The sequence below is a fragment of the Phlebotomus argentipes genome, unplaced genomic scaffold (genome assembly GCF_947086385.1).
Source record: "Phlebotomus argentipes unplaced genomic scaffold, Phlebotomus argentipes genome assembly contig_15, whole genome shotgun sequence".
In the NCBI taxonomy this organism is placed as follows: domain Eukaryota; kingdom Metazoa; phylum Arthropoda; class Insecta; order Diptera; family Psychodidae; genus Phlebotomus; species Phlebotomus argentipes.
The window spans coordinates 6,817,921-6,838,269 of record NW_026776181.1 but is presented as its reverse complement, the minus strand read 5'-3'; the positions used below and the strand labels follow the sequence as shown (position 1 = coordinate 6,838,269).

At 44.4% G+C, this 20,349-nt stretch overlaps 1 protein-coding gene across 1 annotated transcript; it reads left to right on the top strand.

The window, feature by feature from the left end:
- The first annotated feature begins 12,113 nt into the window (after positions 1 to 12,113).
- Positions 12,114 to 20,108, top strand: LOC132262397 (uncharacterized). Its single transcript, XM_059761669.1, has 5 exons — positions 12,114 to 12,185; positions 16,857 to 17,138; positions 17,201 to 17,471; positions 18,875 to 19,128; positions 19,184 to 20,108. Exons 1-5 carry the CDS (start codon positions 12,114 to 12,116, stop codon positions 20,069 to 20,071), a joined length of 1,767 nt encoding a protein of 588 aa, XP_059617652.1. The 3' UTR covers positions 20,072 to 20,108.
- The last annotated feature ends 241 nt before the right edge of the window (positions 20,109 to 20,349 follow it).

Here is a 20,349-nt window from a genome sequence, read left to right as displayed (position 1 = left end):
ACAATCTTAACACACATGCGAAACTAAGACAAAATCTGTACCGCTTCTGACAAAAATTCCTCAGAACTTTTTTGAATGAAAGCTAGATTTAAAATTTTCTTAAACAAATTTCTTTATTCAATTATTTTTAATTAAGAAATATAAAAATAGATACTCAAAGGACATTGTAAAGAAATGGAAACCTGCAGAATTGATGATGAGAAATAATGGAATAGTAGTGTAGGTCATAGATTTAATAAATTTTACCCGATTTTTTCTGTTAGTAATCATATTTGCTTGGTGCGATTAAAGGTAGTGTGATTTGAATTGGGCCAGCAGTTGTTTATGGGCGCAATATTGTTGTAAATCCTGGAACAAAGCAGCAAGAAATGACTGGGAAAAGCTCTAAAATTTAGTCATTTGGTCAGCATTTCTGTGCCATGCCCTAAAATATTTCCATATTATTGCAAGAGCGCTCGACATTATCATAAAGTCGCTTCCGCCTTCGTGGTGGGATCCTAAGCAGGCTAAGTAGCGCAGGATCGCGCCTTTGAGTGAGACTCTTGCGCGGCAAAGTGAGCAGATGGCATCTGGCGATGACGGTCGCTCCCACATTTCGCAGTTATTACACATTTGCAATAAAATGTGGAATGCAGCTTGGAATTCATTCGCACTCCGCACAATTCCTCGCCGCAGATCCACAGGCCATCGGTGAATCTCCCGCGTCGAGATCACTGCGTCCGCCGAGACAATGAGGCAGAAATTCCAGCGCGATCGCGACTCGTGAATTAGCATATGAGGTGGGATATCTAAACATGAGGCTGTGCTCGCTTTTTTCCGCGTGCCCAAGATCACCACTGATTACTGGCTGTTTTTACGGGTCTGCCAACAATGTTGCTGCGGCTCAGGTTCCAGCGCGCTGCCCATTTTTTTGTCCCGCGGTCGCGATTCTCATGAGAAGCCAGGCTGTCTGCTTGGGCCATTTTGTCACTCTGCGGAATGTATATTTTCGAGATAATTCTCAGGCATCTCTCTCCGCCTAGAGACCTTCGCGGTGGGCCCGACACTCCGCGGATGGGAAGAATAATGAAATCTCCCATCACGTGTGGACGCTCTGTCGATGTTACATGCAATTATATATGCGATGTGGAAGCACAACAATAATGCGGATCATGGAGGTGTAAAGTGGCAAAAAGAGGTGAATTGTGCTAATTCACTAACTCTCTTTCCCATCTGGCTTCCAACACTTCTTGTCCATCTGTGCGTGATCTAAATAAATACCAAAACTGTACAAAAATTATCTCACCTTTTTTGCCCTTTTCCGCGGGACATTTTATTTTAAAGTTCTGCAAGTGTAGAAAAAGCCTTGGCATTGTCTGCGAAGGTGCTCAGCGAACACAACATGCTAACATCTCTAAGTTGAGATTTGAAAAGCTGATTTTTTCGCTAGGATCTTAGCGTATTTTTATAGAATTCACAAATTTTTATGACATTATATGCTCTTATGATTTTTCATCAACCAATCCACATGGTTTTAATGTCACTCAAAGATCTGTAAAATAATGTATAAGGGATGCTCATTGAATATGCTGATAAAGGCGCTTTTATCTGAGCAGGAAGTGGTGAAGAAATGATCAAAATTGTGCTTTAAAGATACGATAAATCCGCTTAATATTATTAAGTGCACCAGATTATTGTTCAAGTGCTTGTGAAATCGGAGCTCAGACATCTTAGCACTATTTAGCTAAAACTGTTAGCTTTTGTGGTTCGCTGGGATGTTTCAGAAGAATTTGTGGCTTCCTTTGTGTGGCGTGGAAAGCGCCAAGAAGCGCTGGAACCGAAAATTTGTGTCAGAGGTTAAAGATGTGCGATTGATTCTGCGTGTTGTGCATAATCGCGCTCGGCAGCATCGCGGCAGATCAGCCGTTAAGCAGTGCGTCGATCTGTGCGATCATGGGCGATCGATGATCGATCTGGAAGGATCCCTTTTCCGCCTGCGCGGCGCGCGATGGGCAAAAACCGGAGCGCGCTCATGAGTCAAGTCCAAGGCCCCGAGAGACTCGCGCGATCGAGTTTACCTGCTCTCGCTGGCCGGCGGTCGGGGGCCGGCGGGGGGCGCGGGAGAGAGCAAAAAAGAGTGGATCACACACAAGGTGCACACTCATGAGGACGGCCGCTGGGGCAGAATTGAGCGGTCGGAGAACAGATGATGGTGTTCGGCTGCCTGTGTGTGGAGCTCCAAGAAGTGGCGGCATCATCGTGTCGGTTGGCTCATTCCGTTACTTTTTCTCCCTGGCACACATGCGCGCCTCTCGCTCCAGCGTCCCGGGCCGGCATCTCGCCATCTCTTGGGATCCACGGTGTGTGCGCGCCGTTGGAGTCTTCTTGTTGGTCCGCTTGCCGGATGGAGGACGCCGCGACGTGGGGGGAGGGACTCGGCCCGAGCAGACAGGTAAACGGAGTCTCTTTCCACCTAACACAGAGTATTTTACAATTAACTCTGACCGAATAAGCACGTGTTTTTCGCGGAAGTTGGGCGCTTTTTGGGCTTGTACCCCATCAAAGAGGCCACAGAAGAGAGAGAGACTAATTCGCCAAGAGTCTCACCAGTGTTTTGATCCATTCCCTGGAGTCTGAGTGCGTTTCGGGAGCGCGAGACCTCCTCAAGAATTTCAAGTGCAATTTCTGAAGTGTTGTTTTATACCATCATCCTCATCGCGGAGTTATTGAATAACTTGTTTGGACAATTAGTTGAATATCTCTTCCTCCATCGGGAGAGACGTTTTATTTGTTTGCCCAGTGGATTACCAAGAGCGACGGCGGGTTGGTGAGGAGAATCCGGGACAAGATCAATCACTGACGGTTAGTCTATAATACTTGTGGCCAGTCCATATGGACAAAATTCGTCCATTGAGGAGGCCAATCGGCAAAAAATAGCATACAAGCCAACTTCTATTCACGTTGGATCTCTCCGGCCCGATCGGATGGTATTAATGAGGAAACAAGATCATTAATTTCGGAGAGAGAAATTTCTGCGTTGGCAAAAATGCTTGCGCGCGTCTCAAAAAAGTGACAATTCTTCTGGCTCTTGGCCTTTTTTGTGCGCTCTCATCGCGCGAAAGAGACACACCGAGAGCCCCTCAATAGCCTGATTTGCCCACTTTCCGATCCAGCACCTTCCGCCAAGGGGTTGCAAGAGCGTCAGCATAAGTGTTATATAATGGCAAACACGAGAACAAGTTGTGTGGAATGCACTTCAGTACACAATACGATTGCAATGTCCAGTGACATCATTCTGTCCATCTTCTTCGATTTATTGGCGCAATTATCGACCATTGCCAGGCTCAAATTGAGCCAATTTTCTCCTAAACGCTTCACTATTAGTGCGGGCTTTTCACAAATAAAATCACACAATGAGAGTCGATGGTGTTTTCGCGCGGAAAATTTTCCTCGCACCGCGAAGATTGGTGGGAAAAAGAACAATCCAAGAAGGAGTCCACCGTGGTAAACCGGACACACTGGATTTCATCGGATTGTTGGCTCTGTATTTTGTCGTGGAAAGAACGCACTTTGAATATTGAAATCAACATTGACCACCGCAAGAGACGCAATTTCACTCGGAGATCGGGTGAGAGATCCAATGAATAAAGAATGAAGATATGGTGTAAAAATTATGTCAGTGATTAAAATTCCATCGGTTTTCTCTCTAATCACATCGGAGAGCGATCGCGCCTCTCCGATGGTCAGCAAGTTCCCAAAGTATTCGGGCTTTCTTTTGTCCCAGAGATCGCGCGAGTGGAGAGGATATTGACACAAGGAGAACCGACACGTGAAATTGTTTGAGAAGACAGAGGCCGAAAATTGATTGGGCAAACAAGAGGATCAGCGCAGCGCTGGAATTTCTCAATATAGTGTCTCGTCTTCCGGCAGCTGGAGCGAAGTGTGTTATCGGGGAGAGCGACACGAGGACAAGGATATCAATAGCCAGTAAATCATCAGAATTAGACTTACGGTAATTCCAATTTCTTTAGCCATCTCACATCCAACTTCTTCGTCTCGCGTCGTCATCTCCAACCACATTACTACAATCCACTTCCATTTATTATACTGTATTAAAGTTTTATCTATTTATGTATATATTCCATAAGATTCTCTCTGATTCCGTTATATAATAATGCTGGGATGGGGAGCACGAGACTCTCCGCTGCGGAGAGAGGTGTGGATTTCACAAGAGCGTGCAACATGGTTAGCCAGAAGATGATGAGGAGACGGAGAAGATGGTCAATGTGCCGCACAATATGACTCTGCACTTTAACTCCTATCACTGTCTAACCGCGAACGAATTGGATTCTTATGCGTGCCAAGTGCAGCCAGACGATCATGATCGTCCGTTTTTTCCTCCCAAATGCAATGCTCGTCAGGACCGCGAGCGCGCAGCACCCAATTTCCAATCGTTTGAATTATTCATGGGTCAAGACATTCCTCAGCCTCCACCCAGAGCCGATTCTCTGCCTTATCAAAGAGCTGCCAGCGCACCGAAAAAAAAACTGTATGGCAATGAGCACAAAATTATGGGAAAATACGGCAACAAAATCCAAAATTATGGCAATTCTCTATAGCAATGAATCCGTAGATGATTTTTTTTTAAATTCTATATACTGATTTTAAAGAAAAATTACAAAATAAAATCTCAAAAATTACTATACAAATCAGAAACCAAAAGCAACGATCATTCGTGTATCGTAACTATTCCTTTACAATATGGCAATAATTTCCTATCATATTGTGAAAAAGAAAGTTACAATGTGAATATGAATATTTTCCATGTCTTTATGGCAATTGTCACCATATCCTTATGACAAATCTCACGAAATTTCACCCAATAAACTTCAAAAAGTTACTTCAATTATGGAAATATTTGTATGTATCGCGGATATTCTCTGAATTATGGTAATAATTGCCATACAGACGCCTTCCTAAAGAGGTCACATGGGAAAAATTGCCATGTATTTTTCTCAGTGCGCAGCGTGGAACGCATTTCGAGTGAGATTCCTTGCATGCGCCTCAAGACGCATTTTCCTCCCCCCGAAAGCACTGGCGATAAGTCAGCAGCCCTTCGCGTCATGACGTGCATGTGGAAGGGAGAAGAGAGAAAAATACCTGTGTCGATCATTAACGTGGTTAATTCATTTTATTATTTATAATAATTATGGTTTATGGGCGATGCGGACGCGGAGCAAACAGAACGAAGATAATAAAGACATGAAAATACACAGAGGACACACTCCATTGCATTCCCATCGTGTTCAATGGTACCAAAGAGCTCCACTCCTCCGGATCTCGCGATTCTTCAGCCGACACAATTCCGCAAGGCCCAGAGAAGGCATTTCGATCGTGGAAGCTACCGTATTTGAGACGTCAGACGCTTAATTTCTCTCCCACAGACACTTTTTAGTTTTGAGAGTTCACGGGAAAATTTTCACTCTGGCTCTTTACACACGAGATCAGAGTTGCGAAATCGCATAGAGGAAAATCTACTTTGATGTGCGCTGCATTATATGGCTATTATACGGTGTTTTTTTTGCCAATATCAATTACAGAAGCGCGGCAAAATGCTAAAGCGAAACCGTATTACTGACCCAAAATGATTAAGCTTTTGAATTGAGCCATTATTAGCACCATAATTAGGTGATAAGAGATAAAAGAGAGAGCTTTAGATTGAATATGTACATGTTAACACACCGTGACTTGAGTATTTTCATATGAAATTTCCTTATTACCTATGCCAAATAGTTTCTTTCCGTTCAAAGTGTACATTAATTATCATTCTCAAAAACTTAGAAGGAAAATGACTTAAGTGTTTTATGCATAGAACCAAGGGGAAGATAGTATGCCATAAATCTGTTCAACACTCTCGAACACTTCCAGAACCTGAAATTCTTAAACTGTTTGCACAAAATTCTTAAAATATATTGAATCTCTTAAGTTTTTATCCTATTTTTTGAACTTTTTGAACAGTTCCTTATACTCCGACTGAGCTGTACACCACTTCTGACTATATTATCTCCCCCTTGCACCGAACATGACGTCTTAACAAAAGCATGGAAAGATTGAATTCTAATCTTGGTTCTCATGGTAAAATCTTGCCAAAAATACATAACTTTTCCTACCTTTTCGCATATTTACGACGTAATTTAATATGCACGGCACTTGGCGTGTGTCACTAAGTACCTCTGATCTCTCATCTGCAAATCTATCAACTCAGGCGAAGATGCACCGGCATTTCGCCCTGAGAAGTGTCTTCAGAATGCACACAAAACGCGCGGGAGAAGTGCAAAAACAGATTTATTGCTATGACTTGAGGATGTTCCCTCATTATGGTAATTTCCTCTCGTCATTAAAAGCTCTCAAGACACACAAGAATATTCTCAGATCAGTGACGAGGAGGGGAAAAAAGCGGGCATCATTATTCACTAGACACTCTCAATTGGAGGCTGTGAAGAAGGAGCGCGATTTGAGGGGATAAATTGACAGGTGATCTCTTGGTCATGTTCCTCAATACAGAGACTGTCAGTAACAAATGATGGAATAATTTCCCACAGAACTTCCCACGCATCGCCTCCCATCATTCAGTTGTGAATATGATGTTCTTGGGCTGCTACAATCTTGCTCCGCACTCGCAATTGAGGAGATTTTTGCACAAAAGAACACACCAATTAGTGACTGACATCAAAAGATTCGGGCCATCATTGCGAATGAGTTGGATTTCTTGGGATTCTCCGATGGGTCACGGATGTTCGGCGTGTGTGTGTGATAAATGGCATTGAATGTCACGCTCTGGCACGGCGCGGTTTCACTTTCGCTGCTTGCCAAATGGAGCAATTGATGTGATTAATTTGAAAATTTAACTCGATCTTGGCTCGTTTATAAGGTCGATTGGCGCAAAGACGATCGCAGAGCATTCGATCCACGGAAAGTGCGTGTATTTTTCACTTCACATTGTTAAATCAAACGGTAACTCTTCGGCGCTTCTTCCTCATCGTCTGCCCATTGTGTCTTCATCCGCGCCTCCCGCGTGAGCTCATCAGGTCTGCGCTGGCCTGAGAAATATGAATTAGAATAGAGGCGCGCCGTAAATTTGGGCAATTAAACTTTTCGAGGGGAAGATACGGTAATTCGTATCCCACGGTGGAAGGGAGAGAAAAGTGTTATGTTAATTTAATCTGATTTACTTTTTTCTGGGTGCCCACGGAGCAGCGCTTTGTTGATATTGCCCGGCCACAAATGGTGGTCACTTTCTTCAAATGCCATAACACACATCTCACCTCGGCCTCTTGCATGATCTCGGTCAAGTGATTTTTGATGCGCAACACTTGCTCACTTGCTGACGGCCTTCTCATCGTGTCTGGCGCGCAAAAGAATAAATTTATTATTTTGTTATTTGCTAAGTGAGTATGAAAAATCGATTTGAGTCGCGCAATCATCATCTTGGCAATTCAGTTGGTCTATTCGGTGTCTTCGCGCGCTCTTCGTCATGCAAGAGATCTTGACGAACGGTGGCATAAATCAATGAGGAAATTTATTGAGCTACTGTTTCAAATCGCTTTGCACCTCGGCAAACAGTCACGTGTTTGGGGGCCCAATTGATGTTCACACTTTCTTGAAATTTTCACGGAAATCTTGTGCGCAAACACAGCGCAAATGGATGCATTAATGGGGAAATGCAAAGATGCCAGTGGCATTGCAAATGGCAGAACCATTAATATTTATTTCTATTTTCCAACTTAATTTACAGTAGGAAATTAGAAAATTTCTGTTCGGCAATTGGAGTGGAAAGATTATTTAGAATTTTTTTGTGTAAGTTTCACGCTTCTCGTGAATATATTGAGTGTTTTAATATTAAACAAAAAATTACTATTCAGTGGGGTTGAGCTGAATTAAAATGAATGAAATGACTTTCATTTTCAAATACAGTTTAACAGTAATGAGATCACCGGTTTGTTTAAAAAGTCTCAAAATCTTATTGACTTGGCCGCGTTCTGTGGCATTAAAAGCACCTCATGACTGATAAAATCTGTTTTCATACCAAAGAACTCATCCAGTGTTGAGATTAGCGTGTGATTCCTTGGGGCGAAATTGTTGAATGTTGCTGATTTGCAACTTTCTTTGCATCTTTCCATAATTTCCACTTAATGCTGCACTTCTTTGCCCTGCAAATGCTCGCGAGTTCGCCCACAAAATCACACCATAGAGCCTCAACTTCTCTGCTGATTATCGCAGAAACCCACACTGTCTGTCGCGGCAAGGGGGAGATAATGCGGCTAAATTGTGTACACCACTTCCTGTCACGTCCTAGAAAGATGTAAAGAACCCTTTTTCTCTTTTCCTTTTGAATGCGCCGTGTTGAAAAAAAAATCCATTTTTCAAATACTTCCACTGAGCTGTACACCACTTCTGGCCATAATATCTCCCCCTTGTGTCGCGCCTCCTCAGGATGTGATCCAACAATAGAGCGAGCCTGCGATGTAACAGCAAGAAGTGGTTCATTGTGTGACGAAGCTGAAATGCTGGGCATTCAATGGTGTTTGCCACTTTTGCTGACTCCGGTGGCCTCTGGGGCGAAGTGTATTTGTCCACGCGAGATCGTCCGCGGCAACATGGGAAAATCAGTTTAATTGCAAAGATAAATCATGATTCCATTAATTCCTATGAAATTTCAAATACGAACTTAATGTGCCATCTCCATGGCGAGACCTCACGCGATAACGAGAGCTCTCAGTGACGGTGAAATGTGACGATAATGATCGTGTGTCGTCAGTGCGCGATAGCGAAAAGAATTTAAATTGAAACTGTACTTTATTTGTCTTGAGATTTCTTTTCCCGCATTTCATCATCATCCAATGTGAGCACATTAATGGACTGAGATTGCTCAAATAATTTACTCTTCCGACTCATCATCTGTGCCGCAGAGTCCATTCTTCGCGAGTGCATTTCCGATAAGCAAATATTTGCCTGCTCGGCCGCGGTGATGAATGTGTGAATTTTTCACCTCTCGCGGTGGGTTTTCAGGCTGCGGAATCAGTCAATATGTTGTCTGTCACCGGGCAGACCTCCTCCATGAGCGCGCGTCTCTTGATTAATTTGCAATTGTACTTCCACGGGACATGTTATCTGCGCACAGGCATTCCCGTCAGCGCGCCTCGCGTGTGGGAGCCCCAGAAGATATTCGATGTTTTGACATGAGGCCATCAGTGTCAGCGGAATTGCTCATTTTTCAATTGATCGCGCCAATTTATTCTCTCTCGCTCAGGTTCATAACGGTGCCCATCGATCGCCAAGATCGATGGACACCCGAAAAGAATGTCCCCAGAGACACATTGATGAAATAATTGCACTGCTGAGAATCACTTGTCTTTTGACACCTCTTTCACTCAACTACACTGTCATGACTTCACCACGTTTTCGCTCGGAGACTCTTAATGCTGATATAATTGGATTTTTGTACTGCTTATTTTCACAATTTAAGTTCCTTAATGAGCTCAGTGCAATTTGCTCGTCGCTCTTATTAGGCATTCTTGGTGCAAAAAGGGAAATCATTAAGAAGAAATCGTTTATATTTTCGACAAGAGTTAATCATTCGCTGATACTGAATTTAATTAAGGGGCATTGCAACTTTATTCCCATAACATTATAAATAAGCTGTCAGTGTTATGTATTCGGGAAACTGCGTTGTAAGATTACGAGTTATAACATTTTACTCCTGAATTCTAATGTAGACGCCTAAAGTCAATTTCTTATATTAGAAGAAAAGCCAAATACAAAAACTGTAAACCTGCAACGACCCCTCAAAGCAGAGTATTTTTGATTGCATGATGTGAAGATTACAAATGTCTCTTAAGAACCCTGTATCAGTGGGTTAAGCGCTGTGCACGTGCTCATCAGCGGGGAAATGATGTCGAAAAAGGCCCTCTTATCACGATTGTCACCTTGTGTTCTCTTGCGGATCTCGAGAGGTGTTGATAAAGCACTTTTTCCAAGCATCTCATTATGCATTTGGGTCAGCAGAGGCGAAAAACTGCACTTCTGCACCTCTTATGGGCATCTCATGCCTCCTCTATTGCCAATGCAGAGACAGAACAATAAAATTAATCAATGCACACGTCCGATGTGGCGGATCGTGTGTGGCGCGCAGAGGTGAGAAGATCATTTGGTGGGTTCACGAACGAAACTGGTTGTCTTAGGCGCGGAGCAATATCCGATTTTCTCCCGGCTAAGTTGCAATAATTGGCAAGTCACTGGCGATGTCTTGAAACTTTGTCGGGGTGATTTATGGCCACTCGGTCAGAATCCGCGCCGCGCCAAGTGAATGTATGCGGATGGAGGAGTGCGACAGGAGGAATGGCAATTAAATGCCACCACATTGTAATCCAGCGGAGTCGCCAACGGAAGTCTCGCGGTCTGACAGGAACAATTACCCGGAGTGACTCAAGGTCAATTGGAGTGGGATGTTCATGGGAAGAGGGCCCCCGAAAATGGCATCGGGATGTCAAGGAGTGATGGAGTGTGTTAATTAGAATGACGAGATTGTCTCTATTCACTTGCTCAGGAGGGACTTTCGAGAGATTCTCACAGGGTCTCGGCGTTGGGTTGCAATTAACATGATGGGAGTCGAACGTTCTCGCTGGCTGTGTTTCTGCGGCGTGGCATCAATTAAGAAATATTTCAGAATCGCATAGACTCTTTAGCATAATGATGCGGCCGACAGAGAGACTTCCACTCCTCTGGATTCCGGCCGACTTGCGGTGCAGTGGTTGGGAAAAATTCCTTGATGGGAAGACAGAAACATAACTTCGGTATCACAGTGTGAAATTTAGCATTTTGAAGAGAAGACGAACAACGGGTGGATCGGCTCGGGCATTAGCAGAAAAAGAATATACACTGGAAAAACTGAAAATTATAGGAAAATACGGCTACGAAATCCTAAAATATATTTTATAAAGTTTTTTTCAAAAATCTGTGAACGGACTTTTAGGAAAAATTACAAAATAAAATCACAGAATTTGCTATTAAAGTTAAAAAAATCATTTCCAACGATAAAAGGCTTTTTTAACAAATCTGTAAAATTTATTTAATTTTTCCGTATTGAATAATTATCATACAGTCGCCTCCCTAAAAAGCTCATATGGGAAAAATTGCCATGTATTTTTCTCAGTGCAGAACGGCGGCTCATCCTGCTGCGGGAGCATCTGAAGCGGATGCTTTTTCCCTCTCGGATGCTTTTCTTTCTGCCATATGCAAATCGCGCTAGATTTTTTCACTCTTCACCTTGTTCGCTGTGAAAATCTCTTACATGCTTTAAGAGGAGGAAAGAAGAAAAAACCCGCCGTCTTGTGCTGAATTGTATTATGTGGCATCTTTTGAGTTGAACAGAGGAAAAACAGTTATGACAATTTTAAATCTTCTTTAGCATACATTCATATGTGCGTCTTCGCACAGGCGAAACTGTGTCGATGTCACTGACTAAAGAATTTTCATGCACAGTACGAGCATGAGCTGAGATTGGGCTGGAAGGCAAAAAGAAGATTGATAGAAAGTAAAATTCATTCACTAATTTTTTCTCTCCTCCTTCGCTTGCTCTATGTTTACTGGCAATGGAGCGAGAATTGAGTGGAAAATGAGTCAATTATTCTTGGCACTGCAAGAAGTACTGTAAAAGGGAGAAAATATGTCCTACAAATATGGTCAATGCCTCTGATAATTATGACAATAAATTACCTCTTGTGAAATAAAAACTTCCTCTTTCCATCTCAAGCTCAAGTTCGTGGTTTATTTCTTTCACTCAATTGCCTCTCGATCTCGCGAGTGTGTTTTTTCACTCTGTGGCTCACAAGAGTGGCATAGAAATGATTGTAGGTGTACAATTTCATGCTCTACTTGATTAAACTGCCCATAATCGTGTGGTTAGACAGACTTACATCACGCAATGCGCGCTGCGGACGAGAGAGTTTTCGGGTTCGTCGTTTGGCGCACTCAAGTCTTTCGTTCGCATTTGTCACAGTTTCCGTCGCGACTCCGCCACATATGCACTAATGTGATTTTCTGCTTACACTTTCAGGCCACGTTGGTGCTCCAGAATGTGGAGCGCAGTGAAGGGTCCTACAAGACTGTGGGACCTTAGCCTCATCTTTCTAATCCTGCAATGTACAGTAAGTATCTCAATCTGCAATCGCGCCACTGGATCTGTCTCTCGATGCTCCCATTCGGTCGCCACGCGAGATAAATGCCCAATGTGAGATGGCAATTAATCTCTCTTGAGCAGTCTGCAAAATTAAATGGTCATTTTCATTAGCACCCAGACACTATTTGTCCATGGGTGTTCAGGGAGGGCAGCGATATCCCAGCAAAAAGCCAGCCAAACGCTCGCAATTTATCTTCCGGACAATTCCCTCTCTCTCTCTCTCATTTGGTAAAAATAGCAAATTCACGAGCAACGATATTTAATTATACAAACCGCAAATTTTACAGTACACACAATTGATTCCTCCTTGTATAGTGAATATTGCTCTCTTGCCATGGCCACTGAACAGTTGGCGCTCCGAATAGCATTTGCAGTGGAAATTTCGCGAGGGAAAACACTGCCCGAGAGCGTCGCAAAACATGAGTAATTAGACACGTTTTTTCACGTGTACAACAATGCAATTACCATCGAACTATTGCACAAATCCGTGCTCGCTTTTCTGCTTCCCAGTGACCCAATTTCTCAGCATATCCATGGCGGAGAGTCTCATTTTCGCCCGGCGTCTCCCCTTCGGTGATCCATCACCCGGGGAGGCGACGTGTAACATGTGGGAGACAGAGAAAAATGTTTGGCGATGTTAAAAGTCGGAAATTAATCTTCGTCTTTTGATGTTGAGGCACGCTCTTGTTTTTCTTTCATGCCACAATGGCTCTTTTTACACTGAGGGAAAATCGGGCTAGAATTTAGTCGATTTCGGCATTAATAGTAATTAGTAAATTTTATTCTTATTCAGTAAAAAACTATTTTAATTTGATGAAGAAATCTCTTTTTTCTTAAATGTATGACAAATTCTAATTAGTTTAACGAAAACTATAATTTACCGAAAAGGACTCAAAATTAGGTAGACTCAGGCTAATTTCAAGACCTTTTCTTGGTAACTGATTTCAAGAATACTCATTTCCGTGTTCAAGAAAACATTATTTCTCTGAGTGTTCCTTCAATTTTTCTCCACGCTTCCATCTCAATTTCCGCGACATTGATTTATGCATTTGAGCCTCTTATGCATTGAGATCACATTTCACTGATTTGATGAGACCATTAAATGGTATGTGTGGTGATGCCATAAGTGCAATCAATGTGGTGATTAATAGCCATAATAAGAAGTAAGATAATTAGTTTGTTGCATGATCCACGAGTGCAGTCAAAGGGGCATTCAGGTTTCCAGAGCGCAAATAACTCGGAAGTTACTTTTCTCTCAATGTTAACCAATTCTCCCATACATTGTTACAATCACTGATTTTCTGGCCAATTGAGGATGATCGAGAAGAAGAAACGCGATCGCCGAACACGTGTCGCCCGCTCGACAGTTCGCGCCAAAAACTGTGTTCAACCCAGCCGTGATGGAGTAGAACAAGATGCGCAATCCGAGCTCTGCACGAAATCTCAGTGTTGAACATCCAAGAACAATTGGTGCAGTTACTCCCATTGAATTGATTAGCGAAATGAAATGCTGCGCCTCACACACAGACAGCTCTTCTAGCTGCTTCTGCTTTTTTTAGTGGAACAAAAAGCGGTAACCTAGAATTCAATTAACACACAAATTTCCACCCAAGAAAGCACCATCTTCAGTCAGGTGCGCCGCGGCCGCCGTGCGGAGGATGCGCGGAAATGCGAGCGATATTATTCGGAAATGAGCCAAATTACAAAGCGAGGCTCGCGGAGAGACAACACAATGATGATTGTATCTGTGACGGTAATTGAAGTGATTGAGAGAGAAGGAGAAAATGCACTCAACAGAGGCCATCATTAAAAATCGATTTTCCACTTTTGAACTGCCAATTTGCCAACCTGAAAATCACAAACTGCATTTTTCATACTCACGCTGCCAATTGATTTATTGTCTCAAGTCGATAAATGAAATCCCATCTCATGGGGATTAACATGGAATTTTTCCCACCTCTTCAGCTGGTAATCCGCGCAGCACCGCGGGAAAAAATTGCTCCAATAATGCCAGCGAGTTGGGAGAGAATGAATAAATTTTGGAGCGTGTGCGCCGGGCAGAAACACGCGGCCGTATTTTGTAATTGAAAGCTCCGTCTGACCTTCTGGGAAATACAGAGAATAAAAGAAATGGTAGAACTCACAAATGTTAAACATTAGAGATGTAAAAGTTTGGCTGATGTTTGATAAATCTGTCATATTGCTTTTTTAACATATCCATTAGGACAACCTCCGAAGGTCTTATTAAAATAACACATTCAGGTGGTACAAAATGGTTTAACACGTGTAAACCAGAATTACAAATAACACAAGTGGTGAATTTTTAATACACGTGGTGAATTTTGTTTACACAATCGCCTTCTTAAACTTAACATATGTGACTCAGAGTAGCAAAGATTATTTTAAACAATTAACATTCCTCAGTTTTAGTGGGAATTGATCCATTCAACGAGAAATTTTTGCTAATATGATTTATTTAATGTTAGAATATTAATCTCGCGCCGCCGCCAGAAACTGATCGGCCTCCACTTCAAGCTTGCAATAACTGGAGGCACAATTATTGCTTGTTTCAATAAATGCACTTCCCGCCGATGCAGGCGAAAGACAAATATCACGAAATTACTTAAATGAATCTCTTTCACTTCTTTTCTCCTTCACGGTAATTTGGCCACGGCAGCGGCCGAGAAGAGAAAAATACTGAGAAGGATGAACACCTTCTCTCGACGTAGCCTGGAACACACGATTCACCCTGAGGGAAGCACAGGGGAATTTGCCATCGCGCAATTCAATGACTTCAATGGCAATTTGCCCCGATCTCATGAGCAAACACTGCTGGGGAAAAGTGCTGGCAAAGTTGGGGTCTTTCGGTGGACTTTTCGCGCATGCTGAGGAAATAGTTGGCATTTTTTCGTTTTTGCTCTTCACGGAGAAAAAGTGCGCAAAGTGGAGCCAAATTCCGTTAATTTCATAATAACAGTGACTCGCGATGCTGCACAGTATAAAAGTGTTGTGATTGGATCGACAAAAATAGCACAAAATCTTCTGGCATTGTCTAATTGGATGCGCAATTGGTGAATTGTGGAAGTTTCACCTGTTGATCTATGGTCGGCGATTCTGGCCGCCGACTCACCACCCGCGATCGCGATAGTGCCTCACATGCAATTAACCTTCTTCGGTGGTGTTGTGGTGAGAGAGAAAGAAATTGAGCGCCAATTGCGCTCTGTTGATTCATCTGCCAGGAATTTCCACACATGCTCGCGGTGAAATCCTCATCAACACCTCCAAAAGCAAGAATTCTCGCGGCGATGAAAACTAACTGACGAAATACAAATTTATCGGTGAATAGGAAGCAAATTAACCGATAAGTTTGCACTCGAACACGTGCACCTGCTTGATTTTCCTCAATTGAGGTGAACTAATTGACTCATCGAGGCACTTCTGCGCCCCGATCCGCGGAACCGTTTTTAATTACAGCCTCAGAGAGTCATCATATCATGAGAAGTGTACATGGCTTTTCCCAGAAAGAAATTGAGACTGAAGGAGCATCTTCGCCACGCGATCGCCTAATCATCGCGCACAGTAACGGATTCGATTCACGGCCAGTCCAAACATCTCTCTGCCTCATGTCCAGCGATCAAAGATAGTGATCTCTTTCGTCATTCACTCGGGGGCATCGCATGTGAAATTTTGCAAATGGCCCAGTCCAGAATTTGCTGCGAAATGAGGGAAAATGATGAGAGTTGAAAGAACAAGACATGATGATGCCAAATTTCTCATATCTCTTGATGGGGCCTAACAATAAACCGCCAGTCGGGAGATGATATGAGTGTGTGTGAGAGAGAGAGAGAGAGAACGTCCAGAGGAAGGCATTAAAGATTAATAAAATAACACACAGACAGCGGTTTTAGCCAAGGTGCGCTGGGCAATAAACATGAAATTTATTGCATCGCAAGCACCTATAATTCTTGTAAGGTGAAAATTTCGGCGGTGATTTTGCATCTTGCCTTCTCTTGGATGCGGCCATCGATAAGAGCCTCGGCAAGTGTGTTCGGTGCAAGGGGAAGACAAAATGCCTTAAATCTGTACATCATATTCTAACACTTCCTACACGTAAAATTTGTATAGACAGTTAACACAATCGGTTTAATTTGGCAGTAAAAAAAAGCACTCAGAGAAGGAACATTATGTGTTTGTATACTTCTCAAGACTTCCGCTGATTTGTACACCACTTCTGACTGTAATATCTCCCCTTTGATTCGGTGCCACACCATAATGGTCATTGGCAGGATGATTTTGGGGCTAAAATGACCAGGTGAGACGTGCAAAAGTGGCGGATGAGATTAATCTCTGGCTGTATTCGTGGTAATTTCATTAAATTTAATTATGGTTACTTAATTGAAAAAATTGTTTTTGAAAATGAGATAAAACACTCCACCTCTCGACACGCTGCGGCTCGCATTTCCCAGCATCCCAGCGAGATGTGAATCTGATTAAGCACAAAACATGGCGAGAAGAGAGGCTTATCACACAGTGTTTTCTCACGAGAATCAGGAATATTACACAAGTCGCCTAATTAATTAACCTCTTCACTCTTCCCTTTTTCATTCTCGCGCTTCCACTTCTCATCGATGGCCATCAGATAAGACTAGTGTTAGCCGGAAATGAAATATGGCCCCTGGAGCGACCGGACGGGATGCCCAACATTGTGTCGCTGGAGGTGATGTGCGGCAAGGATCACATGGATGTCCACCTGTCCTTCTCGCAGCCCTTCGAGGGCATCGTGAGCTCCAAAGGGCAGCACAGCGACCCGCGATGCGTCTACGTTCCTCCTTCCACCGGCAAGACATTCTTCTCCTTCCGGATAGCCTACGCTCGGTGTGGCACGAAGCCTGATCTCAATGGGCAGTTCTACGAGAACACAGTGAGTCTCACGTGCGAATCCGGCGGATAAATATATTCCCTCACGCAATGTATCTTCCACAGGTTGTGGTCCAGTACGACAAGGACCTCTTGGAGGTGTGGGACGAGGCGAAGAGGCTCCGGTGCGAGTGGTTCAACGACTACGAGAAGACCGCCTCGAAGCCGCCAATGGTGATCGCGGACCTGGACGTGATCCAGCTGGACTTCCGCGGTGACAACGTGGACTGCTGGATGGAGATTCAGCAGGGCAAAGGACCCTGGGCGTCGCCCGTGAGCGGAATCGTCCCGCTCGGCTCCACCCTGACACTCGTCGTGGCTATCAATGACTACCGAGGTAATAACTCGCCCGGGCGAATGTCTTCTTCAGCGACTTGTCGCGTGTGGGACAAGTTATTGCCCATCGTGCAGTACTTGAACGCGAACACGATAATTTGTGAATGTAATTCCCTCATTGTGCTGTCTCATCCGCCATGGAGCGCGGACAGTAAATTCTCATCCACTTGAGATTGTCATCTGCATGAGAAGAGGGCCCACGAAGGTGTGCCACGGCATGGAGAGTGATACTGAAAATAAGTGAAGCCCCACTGCAGAAATGACTAATCCTCATTTGTCACACACACCAGAACAGGGGTTCCACATTAGAAGGCACGACTTTCCATTCATGCGGACTTCGCCTAATATATGGCACAATTGATTCTCGTGTGTACCACAGGGAGTTTATCGAAGCGAAACATGCAGAAAGCCATTACTGGCCTTCCGACAGCCTCGCCGCGGAAAGCATTGCGCGACAGAGATAAGGGAAACCTTATTTACACGACGTACAATGTATACAAGTAGATCCTACCCAGATTTCAATGCGGTCCCACATCGTGAACAGCCACTTGGGTTGCCTCTTGCGAATCACAAGTAGTGTAATTGATTAAGAAGAATTAACTTAAAGCAAAGTCCAAAGACTGAAGAGAGATTTATGAAGAATTGAGGTAAATTTCAATCACTGAGAAGAATACCAGATAGTAAATTCTGCATGGTTTCAACTCAGCGAACCCAAAAGAAAAGCAGGTATTTTCGCTAAAAAGTGCTAAGAAACGATCACGCGAGACGATGGAGGAACTAAAACATGCTCATATTTGACCACAATATTGAGCAGATTTATCGCTTCCTCAGAGCACAATTTTGATCATTTTTTCCATTTCTTCCGGCGAATTACTGCTCAGATATGAGCAGATAAAAGCGCTTTTCTCAACACATTTAGTGAGCATTCTCTTAAACTTTATTTTATAGTTCTTTGGGTGGCACAAAAGCAAAAGAATCCAAGTACTCATGTACTTCAGAGGTTTATTCTTCTCTTCTTGCGTTGACGGTGTTTCGTCGCTTGCGAGGAATTTATCTCAAAGAGCAAATCGAGCAATGCACACACTTGTAATTTGCCACTTACCAGCAATTCATTCATTCTGTCTGATTAGCATAACAATGTGCCACAAACATTGCATACAAATTCCCTCTAGAAGCTTGTTGTGAAGCCCACAGAATTTCGACAATATTTCACCCACAACAAATTGCATCCATTCAGAAAATTCGGGGGCCTCACGCGGCGCCTCGTCATACTCGAGGTGGCTCGTGCCCAATTCATGCTTCACGTAACTTGTCTCATTGTATCTGACTGAATGGGGAGCGCGTAAACATGCTCCCACTGTTCCGGGTGTCTGGCATTGACGTGATTTGTCATCTCTTTCGCAGGTGAATTCGATATGCGAGTCAAATCTTGCCTGGCGTCCGACGGAGCGGGTCACATTATCAAGCTATCGGATGAGTACGGATGCGTTCTCAGGCCCAAGATGATTTCGCGGTTCCTCAAAGCCAGGGCGCCGGACGAGAGAGCCACGGTCATCACGTACGCCTTCTTCCACGCCTTCAAGTTCCCCGACGCTCTCAGTGTTCACATCAAGTGCAAGGTGGAGATCTGCCGACACGGATGTCTGGACCATTGCCAGGTAAATTGACGTTGTGAAGACGTTCCACAGATGGATAATGAGTGGTTCTGTTCAGGTGACTGGCAATATTCACGAGAGAAAAGACGTGATCGCCGAGGATGGACACAGCGCGGCCAACACGAATGAGATCAACATGATGCACGAGATGCCAGACGACGAGGACTCTGGCGGAGACAATGACGTTTACTACGACGACATCATTCACCACGGAAGCGATGCCCAGCACGCGGCACACCTGAAGCAGCATCCGCCGCGGGAGAAGGCGCCGCCGCTGCACCACCAACACAGCGGAGAGCTGGAGGAGCTGAACAAGCTCTTCCGCGATCACAAGGCAGACATGAAGAAGCGCGGGCCCAACGTGAGCGGCGTGAAGGAGGGCGACGACAAGTTCCCGCACGGCCCGCGGTATTTCGAAGCCACAGTGGCGCAGAATCGCATGGGCAAGCCCGCCGTGGCGGGCCCGAGATCCCTCGAGGGCAGCCAGGAGCGGCCGGTGAGGCATCCCGGCGAGTCGGGCAGCTATCGGACGCCCAGGCGGAAGCGCTCCGTGGTGGTGTCGGACCGCAAGGCGAGGAGCGCCGATGTGGGCGTGAGCGGGATCTACGATGTGATCTCGGAGGCGGATCTGGCCTTCAGTCCGGACGCCAGGCAAGAGGCCGTTACCGTGTTCCAGGGGAAGATCACCGAGGAGGTGGTGTATGGCATCTGCATGCCCGTGCCGGGCTTCAGTGTCCTCTTCATCCTCGTCACGTCCGCGGCGATAGTGTCCGCCCTGGTGGCGGGCTCCCTGCTCTACCGATATCAACTGCAGCGTGAGGCCCTGGCGCAGCAAAAGCAGAACGGCGCGAGCATCCCTCTGGCCACCAACACCTTCGCCTCCTGGATGACGCTGCGACTGGCCCGAATGCGACAACATCACACGAGGCAATCCGTGGCGCAGTGAATTTCCGCCTCCAGCACACGTTCTCTCTTTCGCCGACCAGCACAATCCTCAGCAACCTGTCGCCACTTCGCCTCACCTTCACTCCTTCTCTTCCTTGTATAGAAGTGAAAGAATTTTCGGGCATATTTGCAATAATTTTATGTACGTTTTTAGAAATTCTTATTTAATTTTTTTTTGTAATCATCAGAGACTTGGTGCTATTCACTGGGAGGGTTTTTTTTGTGCGACTAAAACGAATATATATGCAGTGACTTGACAATGGAGGTGAAATTCGACGA

Bases quoted from the DNA above. Each gene is read 5' to 3' on its own strand.
- LOC132262397 (XM_059761669.1), top strand. From the start codon at position 12,114: ATGTGGAGCGCAGTGAAGGGTCCTACAAGACTGTGGGACCTTAGCCTC. The intron at 12,186-16,856 runs GTAAGTATCTCA...GATGGCCATCAG, and splicing joins TTCTAATCCTGCAATGTACA to ATAAGACTAGTGTTAGCCGG. The intron at 17,472-18,874 runs GTAATAACTCGC...TCTCTTTCGCAG, and splicing joins GGCTATCAATGACTACCGAG to GTGAATTCGATATGCGAGTC.